This window comes from Pipistrellus kuhlii, unplaced genomic scaffold, assembly GCF_014108245.1.
Source record: "Pipistrellus kuhlii isolate mPipKuh1 unplaced genomic scaffold, mPipKuh1.p scaffold_m20_p_7, whole genome shotgun sequence".
Classification (NCBI taxonomy): Eukaryota; Metazoa; Chordata; class Mammalia; order Chiroptera; family Vespertilionidae; genus Pipistrellus; species Pipistrellus kuhlii.
The window spans coordinates 67,309,608-67,331,744 of NW_023425573.1; the positions used below are offsets into that span (position 1 = coordinate 67,309,608).

General features: G+C 35.5%; 1 protein-coding gene across 2 annotated transcripts in view; it reads left to right on the forward strand.

Annotated features, from left to right (window-relative positions):
- Window positions 1-22,137, forward strand: part of ZRANB3 (zinc finger RANBP2-type containing 3) — a 162,721-nt gene that overhangs the window by 82,160 nt on the left and 58,424 nt on the right. For both annotated transcript variants that reach the window (XM_045575675.1, XM_036420869.2), the window contains exons 4-8: window positions 2,810-2,988; window positions 4,335-4,566; window positions 6,132-6,217; window positions 13,744-13,915; window positions 18,109-18,225. In XM_045575675.1, the coding sequence (XP_045431631.1) occupies window positions 2,810-2,988; window positions 4,335-4,566; window positions 6,132-6,217; window positions 13,744-13,915; window positions 18,109-18,225 (786 nt within the window). The remainder of the gene's footprint in view (window positions 1-2,809; window positions 2,989-4,334; window positions 4,567-6,131; window positions 6,218-13,743; window positions 13,916-18,108; window positions 18,226-22,137) is intronic.

A 22,137-nucleotide genomic window follows, 5' to 3' on the forward strand; every position in this document is an offset into this window, starting at 1 on the left:
AAATTCAATAAAAATATATTTAAAAAAAGAATAGCATTGAAATCTATAGATTTCTTGAGTGATATGGACATTTTAATGGTTAATTCTTCTTATTCATGATCACAAAATATGTTTCCACTTATTTGTATCTTTCTCAGTTTCTTTCTTTATTATCTTATAATTTTCTGAGTACAAATCTTTTACCTCCTTGGTTAAGTTTATTCCTAGATAGCTTTTTGTTGTTGTTGTTGTTACAATTGTAAATTGGATTATTCTCATGGTGTATAAAAATGCCATCAATTTCTAAATATTAATTTTGTATTCTAATTTACTGAATTCTCAGTTCTAGTAGGTTTTTTTTGGTGGAGTCTTTAGGGTTCTCTGTGTACAGTATTATGCTATCTGGCAACAATGACAGCTTTACTTCTTCCTTTCTTAATTTAAATGCCTTTTATTTCTTTTTGTCTGATTGCTATCCTCACGCTGTTGTCTGTGTATATATGCTATATTTATTATATAACAATTTTTCTGAACACTATACTTGATAAGTTGCTTGGCTCCATTTCATTTTGCTGTTTTTCTGGAGATTTCTCCTGTTCTTTCATTTGGGGCATGATTCTTTGCGTCATTTTGACTGCCTTTTTGTGTTTTGTTGTTGTTTTGTTTTGTTTTGTTTTGTCTTTTCATTTATTAGGTAGACCTGCTATAGTCAGGAGGAGACTAGCATAGTTTATCATGCTTAAACAGACCAAGATTTGACCATGTGAAGGGAGGGCTCTGCACTATCAGGTGTCAGGCAAAAAATTCAGTTCTTCATTAAGATTTTAAAGTTGTGCACCTAAAACCGTCTTCCAAAGGAGCCTCCTCTGGAACAAAGAGGCAATCCCACCTCTCCGTCCTGAGAGTTACAAGCTGCTATAGCTTTAAAAAAATTATTTCTTAAATCTTTATTGTTGAAAGTATTACATATTTCCCCTCCCCCTTGACCTCTTCTAGCTCACCCCCCCCCCCCAAGCCTATTTTCTGTGTCCATGGGTTATGCATATATGCATACAAGTTCTTCGGTTGATCTCTTTCCACCCACCCTCCCCCACCTTCCCTCTGAGATTCCAGAGTCTGTTCCATGATTCTGTCTCTGGATCTCTTTTGTTCATCAGTTTATTTTGTTCATTAATTCCACATATGAATGATATCATGTGATACTTGTCTTTAATCAGCAGGCATCCTCTGTATATAATTGGTATATAAAAGCAATCACAATATAAAAAATTAAAACTGAAATTATCTATGTCACTTAAGATCATTGTTATTTAACTACCCTTAAGAATTTTATAGACTAAGTCATTAAGAAAACCTAAAATTATTCTCATAAGTCAAAGTGATTTATTATTTTGAAAACATTGATAAAATGTACCCCTTAAAGTTAATGTGTTCTATTTAATTCTTCTCATGTAATTATCTAGACAGTTGTATTACTGTAGAGTCAAGGCTTTGATTCTTAATAGATGATTTAGCCTTAATTGTGATGAAACACTGGAGGGTTCCACTTTAACAAATTCTAGTGCAGTTAGAGCCAAGAGCTTTGAACCACCTATTGGGTGTAGTTATTTCTTTATACCCAAATTATTTGACATGTGTTATTGCTTTTATAATTGGTGTTATGCTACTTAAAATTCTTCCCAAAATACTGAAATCTAAGTACATGTTATAAAAGGGGACTGATGATGCTTAAAAGCTGTCAGCATTCAAACATTAAAAAAGGAGTCAGACTCTTAAACCTTTTCTTTACTCCCATTGTCTATTCTTGTATTCAACACATTAGCTCCTTAAATTAACCCTTCCATTGGTTAAACTCAATACTTCCTGGCTAGGGAACTATTTTTCTTTTTAAGATGTCTCCTTATTTTATAATTGATACTTAATATTTTAAGTTTAATAATTTAGTTCTTAAAAGGCAATCATAATTTTTATGTTATTAGGAAAGTGTGTGATAAGATAATTTTCCAAACCTAATAAAGTAGTAATTCATAGCTTGCAAAATTGGCTTTCCCTTCTTCCTCAGCTGCTAGATGCATCACTGATTGTTCAGTTCTTTCTATTCTTAACGCCATAAGCTGCACAGTTGAAATAGGCTGCTTATACCTGATTCTATATCAGAGACAGCTGCTCTGTCTAGCTCCCAAACTATGTTGTGCCATTGGGACATGAAGAGAAAAACATCAGAAAGGAAAAAAACTTGTAAAAGACCCCAAAATATTTATTTTCCTCAAGTCCTCAGCCATCTCTTAAACTGCAATGCACAGGATGAGGCCTCTATAAACATTCATCTAGTAACTAATGTACAGCATAGAGATGGGGCAGTGTGCTATAAAAGTGAAACCATCAAGTGGGAGGACACTACACACCTGGGCCCCAGACATCTTGCTGGTTTTGCAACCAGTTAAGTGTTAAGATGAACAAATAATTTACTCTGTGCTTACTTCCCCTGTAAAATTACAGGATTTAGAGTTTATTTTAGCTTTAAAATAACATGATTTTGTAGAGGAGAAATTATAAATGGTAACATAAATCTTTATAAAATTAAGTTATATGAAACCAGTATACAAATATTTTTAAGTAGAGGTCATTTTGTCTTTAAGTTCAATCACAAATGATTTGAAAACAATATAATTTTTCTAATGGCTTTTAAGTGTCATCATAATCTTAAACATTTAATTAACTATAATATAATTGAATTTACATTTGAAAATTAAATAAAATATTTTCTTTCAAAATATTTTAGCCTTCATATTTGTTTTTCTGCCTATCTGTTTATTTATTTTCAATTTAGATGGGTCTAGGAAAGACAATCCAGGCAGTTGCCATCGCTTACTTCTATAAGGAGGAATGGCCTCTTTTAATAGTGGTCCCTTCATCTCTGAGGTACCCTTGGACAGAAGAAATAGAGAAATGGATCCCAGAGCTAGATCCAGAAGAAATCAGTGTTATTCAGAATAAAACTGATGTTGGGTAAGAACAACTTTCTAATATGTATGGGGGGAAAGTGCCAGAATTGGCATATATTAAATAAGTCTGTATATTAAGTAGATTTATTCAGAGCTGAAAATGCAGTTGTCATTATGGGGGGGGAAAAGTGATTTCGTATTGGTACTGGCTCTGTAGGAGCCCTTCCTTTTCTATCAGGGGGTAGAGAACTGCAGAAGATTGACTCTCTCCTGTATCGTCACTGGTGATATATAGAAAGTGCAAAGTGACATGTTTTATTTTCAATGCATTTACTTGCCTAATTATTTAATTTTACAAACTCCTTAGTATCATAGCACTGAACATATAAAAATGAATAAGACACATCCCCTGCCCTCACCTATCTTATTTATATATATATATATAAAAGCCTAAGCGACTGTCCCACCGATAGCTATGATGCACATGACCACCAAGGGGCAGACACTCAACGCAGGAGCTGCCGAGCTTAGTGACTTGGCAGCTGCAGTTCTTGGGTGACACACCTGGAACCAGAGAGGAGGGAGCCTGATTCCTGGGTGCGTCACCTGAGAACCACCCTCTCGCAATCCAGGACCCCTTGGAGGATGTCGGAGAGCTGGTTTTGGCCCAATCCCCTCAGGCCAGGCTGAGGTACCCCACCGGTACACAAATCCATGCACTGGGACCCTATTGATATAATAAGGGGGATAAATATATAAATGAATAATTTAATTATAGTATGATAAAGAATATGAATAGACATATGAATTATAGAGATTGTTCAAAAGATCAGGGATCACTTTAGTCCAATGTTTCTCCACATGAGATGGTACCCCATCTTTTCCCTACACTTTGTTCACCTAGGGCCGGGGCATTTTCATTATCATTGTGACAGAGAATTACTGGCCTTTCATGGGAGGGTCCAGGAATGTGCGATCCCTTCAGGGTGCTGGACAGCCCTGAGTACTAAGTATTGTCCTGCTCAAAGTCTCAGGAGCACCTGGCTTAAGAAACTGCTATCTTGTTTGTGGGAAGGCTTCCTGGAATAGCTGACTAATATTTGAGTATCCACTTTCATATATATGAAAGCAAATGTTCTCACAAAGTTATCTTCTTATCCTAGTAAAATATGGCATGCTGGATGTCAACTCTTCCAAAGAGCATTTAACAAAATAAAGTTAGATTTGATTAACCAAATTTTAAATTTTGGATTGGGGTTTATTATATTATAAAGGCTTAAGAGAAATTGGGTTTCAGTGGTGGTACCATCTGCTCTTATTTTTCCTTGTGTTTCTTCCCAAGAATTGTATTGTTTATGATAAATTGGTTACTGAAATAGTATTTTTAAAGTACATGGATTTCTTTTCTAGGAGAATATCGACCAGCAAAGTGACAGTTCTGGGTTACGGTCTCTTAACGACAGATGCAGAAACTTTGATAGATGCTCTGAACACTCAGAACTTCAGGGTAGTGATAGTGGATGAATCACACTACATGAAGTCCAGAAATGCAACTCGCAGCAAGATTTTATTGCCAATAGTACAGAAAGCCAAACGAGCCATTCTTCTGACGGGAACTCCTGCTTTGGGAAGGCCTGAAGAGGTATTAAAATCCTTATACTTGGACTTAAAAAACAAACAAAAACAACCTAGAAAACAGAATCAGTCACCTGTGAAATGTCATTAGATGGCTCAGATGCCGAAAGAGCACTTTGGGAATTTCTAGACCGCTCTTAATGATTCAATATATCTTTTACTGTGACTTTTATCTAGTTACATGTGATTCTCAGCCATGCTTGTGAGTATCTGCTATAAAACACACACACAGTTTTTACCTTTATTATAAGGTTTTCATGTTTAGTACAGATTTATAAATAACACTTGTGTTATTCTAGTTGTTCTGTGGCCTTAATCTTCATTTTATCCAGTCTATTTTACATTATCAGCTCCTTAGGATTGGAACTGAATCAACTTTGTATCTTTTATAAAGATATATCTTTATATATTTTATACAGTATTGCATAACCTCTTTTTGTTTCTTTTTCATTTTAAGATCTATGTTTGGGAAGGTAGATAATTTAGGTGTAGACCAAATAGAGTATCTAATTAGAATGGAGGAATCAGGCTACATTTGTGTGATGACCGATTTAGCTTTTACTACTGTGAGAGGCAATTGGGGTATAGAGTGATTAAAGGGTTGGGAAGAAGAAATAATGGATGGAACTCTTATGAGTATAAGGATTATTGTAATCTAGGGAAGCCTTGTCTATTAAAGCATTTATCTTAAACCCACATATTTCAATTTCTAAAATATACCCTATAAATTCATCCAAAAGAAATATAGATAGATGATGGATAGATGATTGATAAATGTAAATGTAGTACATATACCTTCACCTACATATACTAGTATATTTTGTATATGTACACATACACATGCAGACCTATATTGTCATTAATTTTTTGTAATTGAATAAAAGCTAGAAACAGCCTATATATCCATTAATAGGAGACTGTTCAAACATTTTACAGTATAGCCCAGGTGGCATGGCTCATTGGCTGGCGGTCACAGTTCAGTTCCTGGTCAGGAGACTTGCCTGGGTTGTGGGCTCCATCCCAGTGAAGGGCATGCAGGAGGCAGCCAATCAATGATTCTCACTCATCATTGATGGCTCTCTCTCTCCCTCTCTAAAATAAATAAAATCAATTAAAATGTACTTTTAAAAAGAAACATTTTACAGTACATCTACACAATGGGTTGCTATGTAACTTTAAACAGTGCTTTATTATTATAATACATTGCTCAGAATTTAAAAAACTAAGTAAAAAAAACCTATATTTGTGCATTAATGTCTAAGACATGTTTTGGGGGGACAAATTCTAGTTGTGTATATATCATATGATCCTATTCATGTGACTGAAAGAGAATATGAACGTACACTTATGTAGGTAAAGAAAATGCATAAATATATGTTTAACAAAAGGATAGCAGTTATCCCTGAAGAACAGGATGGCAGGAATGGGGGGGAGGGGAGTAGAGGGGAGGGAAAGGACCTTGAGGAAAGAGAGGTAGATTTTCTTTTTTACTTTTTATTAACTGGATTTGTCATTGTAATAATAATTGACTAATAATATTTCAACATATTGAGAACACTTGCATTGTTACAGCTTTATATGCAGATTGAAGCTCTCTTTCCACAAAAATTTGGAACATGGACTGAATATGCCAAAAGATACTGTAATGCACATGTCAGGTAAGACACACTATTGTCTATAATCTTTGATCCTCACATATTTACTGTGCACATGCAGCTTGATTAGTCATTCCTGTTCCAGTGTTTTTCAAACTTATAGAATAATTTCTTCAAGTAAAATCTTATGTATGTGATGACTTACATATGAAATTAAAAAAAGAAGTAGATAATGGCAATTTTTCTTTATTTTTTATTATTTTTTAAATATATATATTTTATTGATTTTTTACAGAGAGGAAAAGAGAGGGATAGAGAGTTAGAAATATCGATGAGAGAGAATCATCGATCAGCTGCCTCTTGCACACCTCCTACTGGGGATGTGCCTGCAACTCAGGTACATGCCCTTGACCGGAATCAAACCCGGGACCTTTCAGTTCGCAGGCTGACACTATATCCACTGAGCCAAACCGGTTTTGGCTATTTTTAACCTTCCACTTACTTTATTTTTGGAATGATTTTTTTTGTATTGACTAGCTGAGCATGCACATTATGGGAAAGTGGCAACCATTTCCCTTTCCGGGTAACCGGTGTTGGCAGTTTCTTGTGTATTCTTCTGGAGGGACTCTATGCATGAAAAGGCACACACACACACACACACACACACACACACACACAATAGTAGTTCTTTTTATTTCTACATATATGGTAGTATAATCTATTCACTGTTCTGCAGTTTGCTCTCTTCATCTAATGTATTGGAGATTCTTCCAATCAGCTACTACTGAAAGAGCTTCGGCATTCTCTGTAAATAGTGCTTGTGTTCCACTGTTTGTGTGCACTATATTTTATTTATCTAGCCTACTGCTAATCGGCATTTGTTTGTGATATATAGTTGCTGCATACAATGCAGCAGTGAATAACTTGCACATGGCGAGAGGCGGTATAGTGGCAAAGAGCATGCGAGACTAGAGGAGACCAGCAGTGTTTTATTTCACATCCAGTGTTTACCAGATATTTCATGCTAATAAAGTACATTTACCTCTCTTTACCGTAGTTTCTTCAGGTCTAAAAACAGAGAATGATATTTCTGCCTCAGAGTTATTATGAAACTGACATGAGCTAATATTTATAAAGGATTTAAACAATGACTAGCACGTAGTAAGAACTCAATAATTAGCTATTTTAATATTTCATGTCACACATAGGAATAAATCTGTAAGATAAATTTATACAAGTGGAATTGCTGGTAAAAAGGCCATGTGCATTTTTATATTTTTATATATTTTATTTGACAAATTATGCTCCACCCAAGTTATACCAATTGATATTTTCACCAGTAGGAAGATTGCATCCCTACACTTTGCCAACATGTTCTAATATAAAATGTTTTATCTTGCTAATGTGATCTGAGGGTAGTTTTAATACATATTTGTTTTCTTACGTTATTAAATGCAGACAAGAACTTTTTCATACATGTGAAAGTCATTTGTTTTCTTTTTTGGTTAATTGTTTATGTTCTTTGCTCTTCATTCTACTAAATTTATTGGCTTTTTGTTGTTGATGTATTGTAAATATTTGCATAATATAAAAATCGGATCTTTTTAATATGAGTTCCTCAGACAAGATAGTACAACAAAAAAAGAAAACAAAGACCTTTTCTACCAAAGACTGTAAATGTAGAAATCTTCAATATTAGTATGATCCAGAAACTGATTAAAAGGCCCAATATACTAACCATATGCAAATGGAATTTTTATAAGGAGTGCAAGCATAGTTTAAAATTAGGAAATGTATTAATGTAATTTAACATGCTAATAACTCTGGGAAAAACTATCTCCTCCATATATGATGAGAAGTAATTTGATGGAATTCAGCATCCATTTTTATTACATATAGTCTTTACTAACAAATTTAAGGTGTATATATGTGTGAGTGTAATTTTAACTGTATATACATATATGCAATATGTATGTTTATGTATACATGTGTGTGTATGATTTTTAAGCCCAAAGCCACCATCACATGAAACATTAAAATAAAAGCAAGGATGTTCACTGTGACCACAAATTTACCTTTATTTTAGAGGCACTATCAGTTAAGTTACTCAAAAGAAAAATAAGAGGTAAACACTGGAAAGAAAAAAGCAAAATTTTCACTATTTGCCAGTGATATTATTCATTTGAAAGACATGAAAGGACCAGCTGAAAAATGTTCAAAACAAAAAAGAATTCATTAAGATGTCCTAGCACAAAGTTGCTGTTAAAAATTTAGTTTTTCTCTACATAAATAATAAATAGTTTTAAGATACAATGCCAAATAGGCATAATACCAGATATTGTTGGCAAGCCCTTACTCATAATTCCTGCAGACTATAAATGTCAAAGTTTGCCTACATAAGCAAACACTAACTGGATTAGGACTGGTCTTACAACAACAGAAGTGTATGCCTGTCCCTTTCTTGGTTATTAATATCAAAGTTATTTCAAAGAAAAGATTATCTTTATGAAGTGCTTTATGATTGGGAGATTGTGGGCTATTTCCTGTTTACTAGAGAGAGCCATTTCAAGATTATTATTTGCTTCTCAAATGACATTTTCTTCCAGATTCCATTTCAAAAGTTTTATGTTATTTCTTTACTTTTTTACTTCTTTACTTTTAAAGCACTATGACTTCATAGATTCTGATTCAAATCAAGTCACTTCCTGGCATTCTAAGTTAGTCTGTGAAATGTTAATTTCCCCCCATAATGTTTTGATTCTATGAAGGTGTCATTTTCACACTATAATTTTGCAGAAAGCAAATTATGGTTAGTTATTCAGTTCTAGACTTATTTCATATTTGAAATGTCACGACTGCATTCAAAATAAAGTTAAGTGAAGCTTGGGCAAAAATATAACTTTGCCGTTATAAAGTTTATTTAAAAAAATAAGTGATAACAAACAAATATGCTAATGTGAATGTGGTTTGGAGAAGTCTAGGTATAGGTAACCACCTTTGATTTGAGAGACACAGAGAGAGTATTACTCAACCAGAACATCCCATATCCAAAGATCCCTTACGTCATTCACTCTACTAGGTTATATTTAGAGGAAGCTATAAATACAAATATGACTTGGGAAGGCAGCACATTCAGTTGTCAGCCATTAGCACTTAGCTCACCCAGCCCCCTCTGTCATTTTGCAGACATCTGCTGAGCTTAATAGCTTGCCCTGGATCTGACTTCCTCTTACTTTTTCCCTGAGAAAGTAAGAAATTCTTAGGAAATGGTAACTTCAATCAATGTCCCTTAACATAGAAAGAGGTCACATAGCTAATCCAGCCAAGCACTCTGTTATCAGCAGTCACCTTCAAGAGCCACACTGTGGGAGGACATATTTTCCCTCCCTGATGACATGCTTGAAGGTTAAGAATATCCCAGAATATCTTTATAGCCATTTATCAAATTTCCCTAAACTTTCTTTATCACTGTTATTTTGTGCTGGATTCACCTCATAAGAGAAATAGTTGTTTAAATTTTTATGAAAGGGAAAATTCTGGGTAGTAATACATATTAAATATATTTATAGCCTTTCCCCAAAAGTGTTAATTAATAGGTCATTGTCAGCTACAAGAAATATCTCTTATGAAATTGCACAGTTCTTTGTCCTTAGCACTGTCACATTTAATTCTCATCCATGGCTAAATAGAGATCAGGTCTATTCTTTTACAAATGGTTCAAATCTGGGAGAAATAGTTAATATCCTATATGGCAGAGACAAGTTTGAAAAATAATTAGATAAAAATTAATAGCATAAATTCTTCACTTATTGCTTAAAAAGTCTGTTTTGTGTGGAAGGGATTTGAGAAATTCCCTCCTATTATTAGTAGTTCAGTTCAAAAAGATTTATGGTTTTGAATAACCCTACACTAAGTGGGAGTCAACTATCTGTCACAACTGATAAAAATAAAGTAATATTAAGACACACTAATTAAAGAAACAGTGGCTCTACTCCACTCATTGATTAGAGTAAATCTGGATTATGGTTTAATTTTGAATGCATCCATTCATCCAAAAAATATTTATAGGTTATCTGTTATATACGATGCCATATGCTGGGCATCAAATATGCATTCAGTAATAAGACTCAATGGCCCTAACTTTCACTGAGTTTTTAATTTAGCTAAGTTGGAAATTATAGTTATTATAAGTCATAAAAGGGAAGTGAAGGATGCTTTGGCAGAGTTTAGCAGAGAGAACGGATCAAGTACAAAGGACAGAAGGAAGCATCTTGCCAGTGATAGATCCATGTTTGCATTCCAGGAAGATGCCTTGAGGAACTAAGCTGTGGGAGTAGAACGAATGGTTGGAGTAAATTTTAGAAGGTCATTGGAGGCAAGTAAAACAAGGAATCGAGAGGGAGCTGTAAGTCCTATTTTAAGAAGCATGTTCACAGGTGAAAACATATCTGGGAGAGGGTGACCAGAATAATGAGGGAATTTCATATTCAGCTGAACAAATACCTAATTTTATTGATTGCCTGCTATATTTTAAGACATTATTTCAGAGATGCTGGCAATAGAAAGATGAGAAGGACATTGTGCCCGATCTTAGAAAGCCTATAGGAAAAGAAAAGAAAAAAGAAAGAAAAAAAAGGCCTAGAGGGAGCCTATCTTTAAATATTTAAAGATCTGTCATTTTGAAGGAATTAGACTTCTGTCTTTGTGGCCTCAGAGGGCAAAGCTATTATTTGAAACTTAATAGGCAAGTAGATTTTAGTAATATGAGTAAGAACTTATAAAATATACATACTTATATGTATATGTACTTTTGAAAATAAAAATAATATGACACTATAACAATAAAACTGGAAAGGAGAAATACCATAATCTAACTATAATAACCAGCACATTGTTTTCATTTTTCCTTTATGTCTACCTTGTCTGTAGATCTAATAATTTTTACATAATTTTTATAGAGCCTGATTGAAATGCTATCATCTAATTAAACTTAGCATCACCTTGTCCCATGCTTTAAAATCATCTCTATAAGTTTATTTCCTTTATTTTTACTAATTTATAAGATAGTTTACTGCTTTTGGAGAAATTATTTACTTTAATAAATCAAAGAAAAAAGTTTTAATTAGAAAAAATCAACTAGAATTGCACTGTCCAGAGATAGCTAATGTTTTTTGATAACTTTCCCTCTAGGTAGCTTCTCTGCTTAGGTACATAAAGATAGATGATAGATAGATAGATAGATAGACAGACAGACAGATAGATGATAGATAGATAATCAATTTTATCTAAATAGAGACATATTATATATATATTCTTCTATGTAGCACTACCTTCTTCATGTAGCACTACTTTTAGGATATCTTCTATATCAATAACTAAACTACATCATTTTCATGGGCTACATGATATTACCTTTATATATAAGATACTGTACCATGTATTTTAGATGTATTATCTAGAATAAACTGAGGCTTGGAAAGGTTAAGTAACTTGTCCAGATCGCAAAACTGAAAGGTAAAAGAGCAGTAATTAAACCCTCCTTGACACCACCTTCCTTCCTTCTCTTTCCAGTGTTTGAATTATTTGATAGTTCAGTGTCCATGTGTATATTGACTGAATAAATAGAATAAACGGATTAAATAAATTAACATTCTCTAGTGAATCAAGTAATTGACTCTTTCTTGATTGACTTTTAATGTTATAATTATTTCTTCCCCTTCTCCCCCCCACCCAATCTTTTGGTTTTCTATATAGCCAACAGTTCTGTCCAGGAAGGTCTCACAAGCATATAAATAATCTTTTTTCTTTTTCCTGGAGGCCTCCCATCCCATAGCCTTCTGTTCTACTCCAATCTGGATTGTTTTTCTTTAGGTACTCGAGGCCTGGTACACAAAATTAGTGCATGGGTGGGGTTCCTAGGCCTGGCCAGCGATCAGGGCCAATCAGGACCTTCTGGCTGCCAGCAGGGACCTCCCTTCCCGGACTGCCTGCTGCCTGCTGGCGCCTTCCTTCGTTTCACACCGCCCCCTCGTGGTCAGCGCACGTCATAGCGAGTGATAGAACTCCTGGTCTCCTGGCGAACTCTCGTGGGGACACTTTGCATGTTAGCCATATATATATATGGTGAAGAGCCATCATCCTGTGTTTTCTGTTGCCATTACTCTTATTAGATTCCCATATTCCTGAATTCCATCACATTTTTTCTTAATTTATTTTCTGGTCTTCTTTTTAATACTTTATTATGGAAAAATTTCAATATTTTCAAAGAAGACAGAATATTATAATGATCTTCCCACCCCAATGTACTCTTCTTTAGCTTTGACATTTATCAACACATGACCACTTTGGTTTATCTATACTTCCATCTACCCTCACTACCCTGTGTTGTTTGGAAAAAAAGCCTAGGTATCAATTTTGTGCATAAAATATTTCAGTACATATCTCTAAATAGTAAGGACTCATCAAAAAAGTTATACCTTTATCATGCTTAAACAATTAAAATTAATAATAATTTCTTAATATTTTAAGAATATAGTAAATGGCCGAAACCGGTTTGATTCAGTGGTAGAGCGTCGGTCTGTGGACTGAAAGGTCCCAGGTTCGATTCTGGTCAAGGGCATATACATTGGTTGCGTGCATATCCCTGGTAGGGGTGTGTAGGAGGCAGCTGGTCGATGTTTCTCTCTCATCGATGTTTCTAGCTCTCTATCTCTCTCCCTTCCTCTCTGTAAAAAAATCAATAAAATATATTAAAAAAAAGAATATAGTAAATGTTCAAATTTCCAGTTATCTTGTGAATGTCATAAGTTTGTAGATTTTTTTAATGTTTTCCCCATAGTTTGTTTGAATCAGTATCTAAAATAAGACTCATGCATTATAAGTGATAAATATCTCTTAAGTCTCTCTTAATCTCTGGATTTAGTCTCTTAATCTTTTCTATTTCCTTGCTTAATTCATTATTTTAATTTTCTGAATAAGCTAAATTACTGTAATCTGGATTTTACAGTTTGTGTGATGTTTCCAACTCCTGATTTTTGTGGAGGTCTAGGGGAAAAGTTAGCTTTTGCAAGCATTTTAACGTGTAGCTTCCTTTCTTTACCAAGTCAGCGTCTGTCTACATTGACTTCTACCAGGAAACACTGTATCTTCCCATTCTCTCTTTCACAGTGGGTTGTTGTTTTATTTCCTTTGCTGTCGGTGCCAGATAATACCTCCTTCTAGAAGGTGTGGAGATGTTTTAGGTGGTTTGGTTGCTGACTGGCTGGTGCACTGGCAGTTAGTGCCTAGTTAAGGCTACATCTGATAAACATTCTGCCTACCCTGTGTGAATTTCCAGTGGTCATCAGAGTGACCAGTTCACCCAGCCTTGCATGAACTCAGTGTAAACAGTACGTTTAGACACTAGTATTTTCTATAGCTGAAAGTTATGTGCAATCTTATTCATTACTAGTTCTCAAGCTGAGCCTTTTAAAGCTAATTTGCATTAAAAAAATAACAGTAAAAGCAGTGGCATGGCTTCTATCATTTAAAGGAAGAACACATTGGATACATTGTTTTCTTACTGCATGTTCTTTTCTTCATGTTAACAGATATTTTGGTAAAAGGCCTCAGTGGGATTGTAGAGGGGCGTCAAATCTTAATGAACTTCATCAGTTATTAAGTGACATAATGATTAGAAGGCTAAAGACTGACGTTTTAACCCAGCTGCCCCCTAAAATCAGACAGCGTATTCCTTTCGACCTTCCATCAGCAGCAGCCAAGGTGAGAACGCTTTTTGATTGAAAGTCTTATTTTAAATCATTTTAAATTATACTAAGAAAGATTGTACGTATTTCATATTTTACAGAAGGAAAAGTCTGCTTTCTTAAAATGGGTTTAATTAATAGAGCATATGTATTGGCTTTGTATTATTTCGAGAACTGAGCAGGAAGAATTTTACTTTATTCATATAATGTTAAAATATTCAGTATCCTAGTGATTAAAAAATATATTTCTGCTGAATATAGAAAAAAAGTAATTTAATTACAACAAAGATCTAGCATTAAGAATTCTGAGTATCTTAGGGTGTGAAGCAAGGGGAGTTGTGTTTCTTCTTCTAGGATTTTTTCATTTTTAAGTATAAATAGCTGTCCTCTAGAATAACTTAGATATAACCCTGTTCTTGCCATCTTAAAACTTGGTGATATGTAAGATGTTAAGTTAAACATATCAGAAAGCCAAATTGTATTTAGCAAATCTTTATATACATTTTTGGTAGTGCAATGCTTATATATTCTCTGAAATTTCTTCAAATCTGGGTGTAACTTCGTTGACAGAAATTATTTATTGCATTGTTTTATTTTGAAATCTTAGAGTAAGCATTTTTTTTTGAGGTTTTGTCTATAGTAGGGGTGTCGAACTCAATCAGAGAAGGGTTCAAAATCTAAAATCCAGCCTAAATCTCGGGCCGAATGGTTTACTGAACAGTCATAAACTGTAATTGTGATGGAAACGCAGCAGAGTGCAGTGATGACAGCGCGGTGCGGGCCACATTGCAAGGCCTGGCGGGACGGATTTGGCCCGAGGGCCTTGTGTTTGACACATGTGGTCTATAGCTTTTTTCTTTTTTTTCTTTTACATTTTTTAATTAAATTATTATCTGTGTACATATTTTAACATTGCCCCCCCTCCCATACATACCCTCCGTCCCCAGACTTTTGTGTCCATTGGTTGTACTTATATGCATGTATACAAGTTCTTCGGTTGATCTATTATCTCCCCCAAATCTCCCTACCCTCCCTGCTGTAATTTGACAGTCTGCCTGTTGCTTTACTGACTCTATATCTATCTTTTGGTTCATCAGTTTATAATGTTCTTTATTATCCATAAATGAGTGAGGTCATGTGGTGTTTCTCTTTCATTGACTGGCTTATTTCACTCAGCATGATGTTCTCCAATTGCATCCAAGTTGCTGCAAATGATGAGAATTCCTTCTTTTTTATGGCAGCACAGTATTCCATTGTGTAGATGTACCATGGTTTTTGGATCCAATCATCTGCTGACGGGCACCTAGGCTGTTTCCAAATTCTAGCTATTGTAGATTGTGCTGCTATGAACATAGGGGTGCATATATCCTTTCTGATTGGTGTTTCTATCAATAGTTTCTTGGGATATATTTCTAGAAGTGGGATTACTGGGTCAAATGGGAGTTCCATTTTCAGTTTTTTGAGGAAACTCCACACTGCTCTCCACAGTGGTTGCACCAGTCTGGATTCCCACCAGCAGTGCACGAGGGTTCCTTTTTCTCCACAATCTCGCCAACACTTGTTGTTTGTTGATTTGTTGATGTTGGCCATTCTGACAGGTGTGAGATGGTACTGCATTGTTGTTTTGATTTGCATCTCTCGGATAATTAGTGACTTTGAGCATGTTTTCATGTGCCTTTTGGCCTTCCTTCTGTCTTCTTTTGAAAATATTCTAATATTTAGGTCCATTGCCCATTTTTTAATTGGATCATTCATCTTCCTTTTATTTAGTTGTATAAGCTGTCTGTAGATGTTGGAGATTAAACCTTTATCAGTGGTATCATTTGCAAATATGTTCTCCCACACAGTGGGCTTTCTTGTTGTTTTGTTGATGGTTTCTTTTGCTGTAAAAAAGTTTTATTTTGATGTAGTCCCATTTGTTTATTTTCTCTTTAGCTTCCATTGCCCTGGGGGCAGTATCAGTGAAGAAGTTCTTTTGGCATATGTCTGAGATTTTGCTGCCTGTGGATGCTTCTAGTATTTTTATGGTTTCCCGTCTGATTTTTAAGTCCTGTATCCATTTTGAGTTTATTTTTGTGTATGGTGTAAGTTGGTGATCTAGTTTCATTCTTTTGCATGTATCTGTCCAATTTTCCCAACACCATTTATTGAAGAGACTGTCTTGACTCCATTGTATATTCGTGCCTCCTTTGTCAATTGAGCATAGTGATTTGGGTTGATATCTGGCTTCTCAATTCAATTCCATTGATCTATATGTCTGTTCTTATGCCAGTACCAGGCTGTTTTGAGAACAGTGGCTTGTAATACAGCTTGAAGTCTGGTATTGAGATCCCTCCTACTTTACTCTTCTTTCTCAGGATTGCTGTGGCTATTCGGGGTCTTTTATTGTTCCAAATGAACTTTTGGAGAGTTCTTTCTAGTTCAGTGAAATATGCTGTTGGTATTTTAATGGGGAGTGCATTGAACCTATAGATTGCTTTAGGAAGTATGGACATTTTGATGATGTTGATTCTACCAATCCATGAACATGATATGTTCTTTCATCTGTTTACATATTCCTCTATCTCTTTATTCAGTGTCATGTAGTTTTCCGCAAATAGGTCCTTTACTTCCTTAGTTAAATTTATTCCTATTAGAGTAAGCATTCTGTAAACATTGAGCAATGTATTATTGGAAAAATAAGAAAAATCCAATTTCCTTTATCCACTATTTTAGCATTTGAAGGAAAAATAAGAGAATGTCTGATTATATTTTTACTTAACTAATATCCCCCAAGTCTTTTGTTTGACTTTATTTAAGTAACATCATATCCTTTTATAAAAATACTTTGCTACCATATATATTTTCACTATACTACTTTCTTGTGTATTTAAATTTGTATGTTTACTTTACAAAATATTTTCCCTTAAGAGGAAGTTGCAATTCTTTGTCTTATGATGTTAGCAAAGGTTTTTACCTACAGCTTATCATTAGTTTCTGTTATTGGTGTGAACATGTGACTGAGCTGCCTCCATGTCTTTAAATGAACACATTGGTACCTTAGGGAATTTTTTAAAAATATCTTTATATATAAACTAGAGGCCCGGTGCATGGAATTAGAGCACCAAGGGGTATGTCCCTCAGGCAAGCCTGTACCCTCTCCAATCTGGGACTCCTCGAGGGATGTCTAACTGCCCAGTAGGATCGGGCCTAAATGGACAGTCGGACAACCCTCTCACAATCCAGGACTGCTGGCTCCCAACTGCTCACCTGCCTGCCTTCCTGATTGCCTCTAACCTCTTCTGCCTGCCAGCCTGATCACTCCCCTGACAGCCTGATTGATGCTTAACTGCTTCCCTGCCATCCTGATTGCCCCTAACTGCCGTCCCTTGCAGGCCTAGAGAACCCTAACTGCTCTCCCCTGCAGGCCTGGTTCCCTCCAACTGCTCTCCCTGCAGGCCTGGGTCCCCCCCATATGCCCTTCCATGCAGGCCTGGTCAACCTCAACTTCCCTCCTCTGCTGCCCTGGTCACCCCTAACTGCTCTCTCTTGCAGGCCTAGTCCCTCCTAACTGCCCTCCCCTGCTGACCTGACTGCCCACAACTGCCCTTCTCTGCTGGCCATCTTGTGGCTGCCATCTTGTGTCCATAGGAGGGCAGCCATATTTGACCACATTGGGGACAGCCATCTTGTGTATTGAAGAGATGGCCAATTTACATATTATTCTTTTATTAGGAGGATAGAGACCTGATGCATGGGTGGGAACTGGCTGGTTTGCCCTGAAGGGTGTCCCGGATCAAGGTGGGGGTTCCCTTGGGGAGTGGGGCAGCCTGGGCAAGGGGCCTGTGGTGGTTTGCAGGCCAGCGACACCCCCTGGCGACCCAAGCAGAAGCCCTAGTATCTGGGATTTATTTATCTTCTATAATTGAAACTTTGTAGCCATGAGTGCAGTCCACAGCCCGCCAGAGTGGGCGGAAAGCTTGGCTTTCTCCATTGCCTGGGAAACCCAAGCCTCCTGCTCGCTCCCTGGCCACAGCCATCTTGGTTGGGTTGGTTTGAATATTCACTCCCAATTGGCTGTTCTGCGTGGATTGTGGGCATAGTGGAGGTATGGTCAATTTACATATTACTCTTTTATTATGTAGGCTAAAAGAATGTAGGACTTGATTCATTGCTGCATTAATTGTTCTTATGCTTCATGTCTAAACACTGTTGCTTTCTCCCATACAGGAATTGAACGCGAGCTTTGAAGAGTGGGAAAAATTAATGAGAGCTCCAAATTCTGTGTCCACTGAGACTGCTATGGGGTTGATTACTCGCATGTTTAAACAGACTGCTATTGCCAAGGTACTCATTGCTGGACCATCATGTGTGTGTTTTCATACAAATTGTTTAATGTATTTTAATGGTTTTACTTAAGCAGCTTATTTACATATTGTAACATGTCTGCCATTTTATTTTTTAACTCTTTATAATGAAAAACATTTAGACATATTCAAAGTAAACAATAGTATATTGAACACCGTTATACTACTATCCATATATTGACTCTTTACAATATAAGGGGTCACTTTGATGGTATTTTATACATTAAAGGACAAAGATATATTCATCTTCATTATCAGCTTTTTGTATGGTTCTACTGCATAATTGCTACAACTAATCTTTTTAATTTCTCAATTATTTTTTATTGGCATTATGTTTTTAGTTCCCTGTAGACATTTATGTGTTCATGTTCTGTTTGTCTAAAAAGTGTTAAAATTTTGGTCCTGGCCAGGTGGCTCAGTTGGTTGGAGCATTGGCCCATACCCCAAAAGATTGCAGGTTCAATTCCTGTCAGGGCACATAACTTAGATTGCTGGTTGGATCCCTGGTCAGGGCACATTCGGGGTGTGTACCCGATCAATGTTTCTTTCTCATATTGATGTTTCTCTTTCCCCTCCTTTCTCTCTCTCTAAAATCATACAAACTTTTCCTTGGTTGAAGATTTAAAAATATTTTTTAAGTGTTAGTTGTTAAATCGCAGTGTGCCCATGAATAGAACACTTAATATATTTTAGAAACTAGTCCTTTAACATACATGTCATTTCCAAATATTTTTTCCAGGTCTATGAATTTTATTTTTATTTTCTTAACATTGTCTATGAAAGAATAGAAATTTTACATTTTGAAACAGTCCAAACTTTATCAAGTTTTTCTTTTATTTTTTTGTGCTTTTAGAATACTAATTAATTTTTGCTTAATCTAATTTTACAAAGATTTTCTCCTATGTTTTCTTCTAAATGTACTATAGCTTTAGAGTAGATATGCACTATTTTGAGTTAATTTTTTTATGTTATACAGAGTAAGGGTGGAGGGTGACTTGTTTTTGCTTTGGGATTTTTTGCATATGAATTTTCAGTTATTCCAGCATTCTTTGTTGGAAAGATTGTTTTTCCATCATTAAATTATCTTAGCATTTTCATAAAAAAATCAGTTGGTTATATATGTGTGGGTCTGTTTCTGTACTTCCTATTCTTTTCCACTGATCATACTGTACCTATAACCTTATAGAACACTAAAGTGGCTTGATTATCTTTATAGTAAGTCCTGAAATCACATTGTGTTCATCCCTATTTTATTCTTTTCCAAAATTGTTTTGTCTATTGTAGGCCCTTTGCTTTCCTATATGAGTTTAAAAATTAGTTTGTTGCCAAAACCGGTTTGGCTCAGTGGATGGAGTCCCGGATTCAGTTCCTGTCAAGAGCATGTTTTTGTGGGCACATCCCCAGTGGGGGTGGGGTGCAAGAAGTAGATGATCGATGTTTCTCTCTCATCGATGTTTCTGGTTTTCTATCCCTCTCCTTCCTCTGTGTAGAAAATCCATAAAATATATTTTTAAAAGAAATAAACAAACAAATAAATAAATAAAATAAAAATTAGCTTGCTAAGCCCTGGCTGTGTGGTTGGAACATTGTCCTGTATACCAAAAGATTGCAGGTTCACTTCCTGGTCAGGGCAACTACCTAAGTTGCAGATTTGATCTCCAATTGGAGAGCATATGGGAGGCAATCAGTTGATGTATCTCTCTCTCTCTCATTCATCCCCTCTCTTTAAAAAAGTCAATAAAATCATATCCTCCATAAGGTTTTTTGTTTTTGTTTTTAAATTAGCTTGTTAAGTATATACAATTATGATTGGTATTGTTTTGAACCTGTAGGTTAATTTGGAAGAATTAATTTCTTTAATTTTTTTAAAATAAATCTTTATTGTTCAGATTATTATAATTGTTCCTCTTTTTTTCCCCATAGTTCCCCTCCACCCAGTTTCTACCCCACCCTCTGCCCTTACACCCCCCTCACTGTCCTCATCCATAGATGTACGATTTTTGTCCAGTCTCTTCCCACACCCCCCCACTCCTCTCCCTGCAAGAATTGTCAGTCAACTCCCTTTCTTTGCCCCTGATTCTATTATATTCACCAGTTTATTCTGTTCATCAGATTTTTTATTCACTTGATTTTTAGATTCACTTGTTGATAGATATGTATTTGTTGTTCATAATTTTTATTTTTACCTTTTTCTTCTTCCTCTTCTTAAAGAATGCCTTTCAGCATTTCATATAATAGTGTTTGGTGGTGATGAACTCCTTTAGCTTTTTCTTATCTGTGAAGCTCTTTAGCTGACCTTCAATTCAGAATGATAGCTTTGCTGGGTACAGTAATCTTGGTTGTAGATTCTTGCTATTCATCACTTTGAATATTTCTTGCCACTTCCATCTGGCCTGCATAGTTTCTATTGAGAAATCAGCTGACAGTCTTATTGGTGCTCCCTTGTAGGTAACTAACTGTTTTTCTCTTGCTGCTTGTAAGATTCTCTCTTTGTCTTTTGCTCTTGGCATTTTAATTATGATGTGTCTTGGTGTGGTCCTCTTTGGATTCCTTTTGTTTGGGGTTCTCTGCGCTTCCTGGATTTGTAAGTCTATTTCTTTCACCAGGTGGGGGAAGTTTTCGGTCATTGTTTCTTCAAATAGGTTTTCAGTGTCTTACTATCTCTCTCTTCTCCTGGCATCCCCATAATTCATATGTTGGTATGCTTAAAGTTGTCCCAAAGTCTCCTTACACTATCTTCATATTTTTTTTATTCCTTTTTTCTTTTTGTTTTTCTTGTTGTTTTTTTTGTGTGGTTTTTTTTGTGTTTTTTTTGCTTCTTTGTATTTCAAATCTTTTACTTGATTCTTAGGGTCCTCTAGTCTACTGTTAGATCTCTGTATAATATTTTTTATTTCAGTCAGTGTATTCTTAATTTCTAGTTGGTCTTTTTTTATATATCCTCGAGGTTCTCTCTAAATTTACCAGTCTTTTCCAGAAAATTCTTGAAAAACCTTATAAACATGGTTTTGAACTCTATACCTAGTCATTTGCTTTCCTCCATTTCTTTCATTTGTGATCTGTTTCTTTGTCTCCACATTTTGGCTGCTTCCCTGAGTTGATAGAGTGAGTGGCTTTGTGTGCTAGGTGTCGTATAGGGCCCAGTGGCTCAGCCTCCCCAGTTGCCTAAGGTAGACACTCTTGGTGCACCCCTTTGTGGACTGTATGCACAGTCTTGTAGTTAAGCCTTGATTGTTGTTGGTATCACTGGAAGGAATTAACCTCCAGGCTAATGACTGTGAGGATCAGCTGTGTCTATGCTGGGAGAACTTCTGTGCTGGAGACCCCCGTATGAGACAAGATTTGCAAAAAGCCTCTGTGCTCAGCTTGGAACCTCCATACTATTTTTTAGGAGCCTCCATATTATTTTCCATAATGACTGTACCAATCTACTGGGGGAGAGAGACACCTATTTATAGTGTAGACATGAGGGACTGATGAAAGCTAAGGATATAGCTGAAATATTTAGAAAAACCCTGTGTTCATACTATCACAAAATAGGGAAATTCAAAATTTTTGGTTTACTGAAGATAAATGTCATAGGAGAACCTTAATACAACTCAATACTGACCAGATTGTCTTAGTGCCTCCCATACTATCACTCTGGCAGCATGAGAAGTAGGCCATTTCTGGGTGTAAACATCATTTATCTCAATCCTTTTCTTCTAGATGTAATTTCTATAGCATTAAATAGAGTTTATGAAAATTTTTAAAAAGTTGTTAAAAGGTAAGACAATCAATAATGCCAATTGAAGAAATGACCCAGATTGTAGAACTATTATACAAGGAATTTTTCTAAAGCTGTGAATTAAATATTAAAGGATGTAGTAAAAATAAATAAATAAATAAGTAA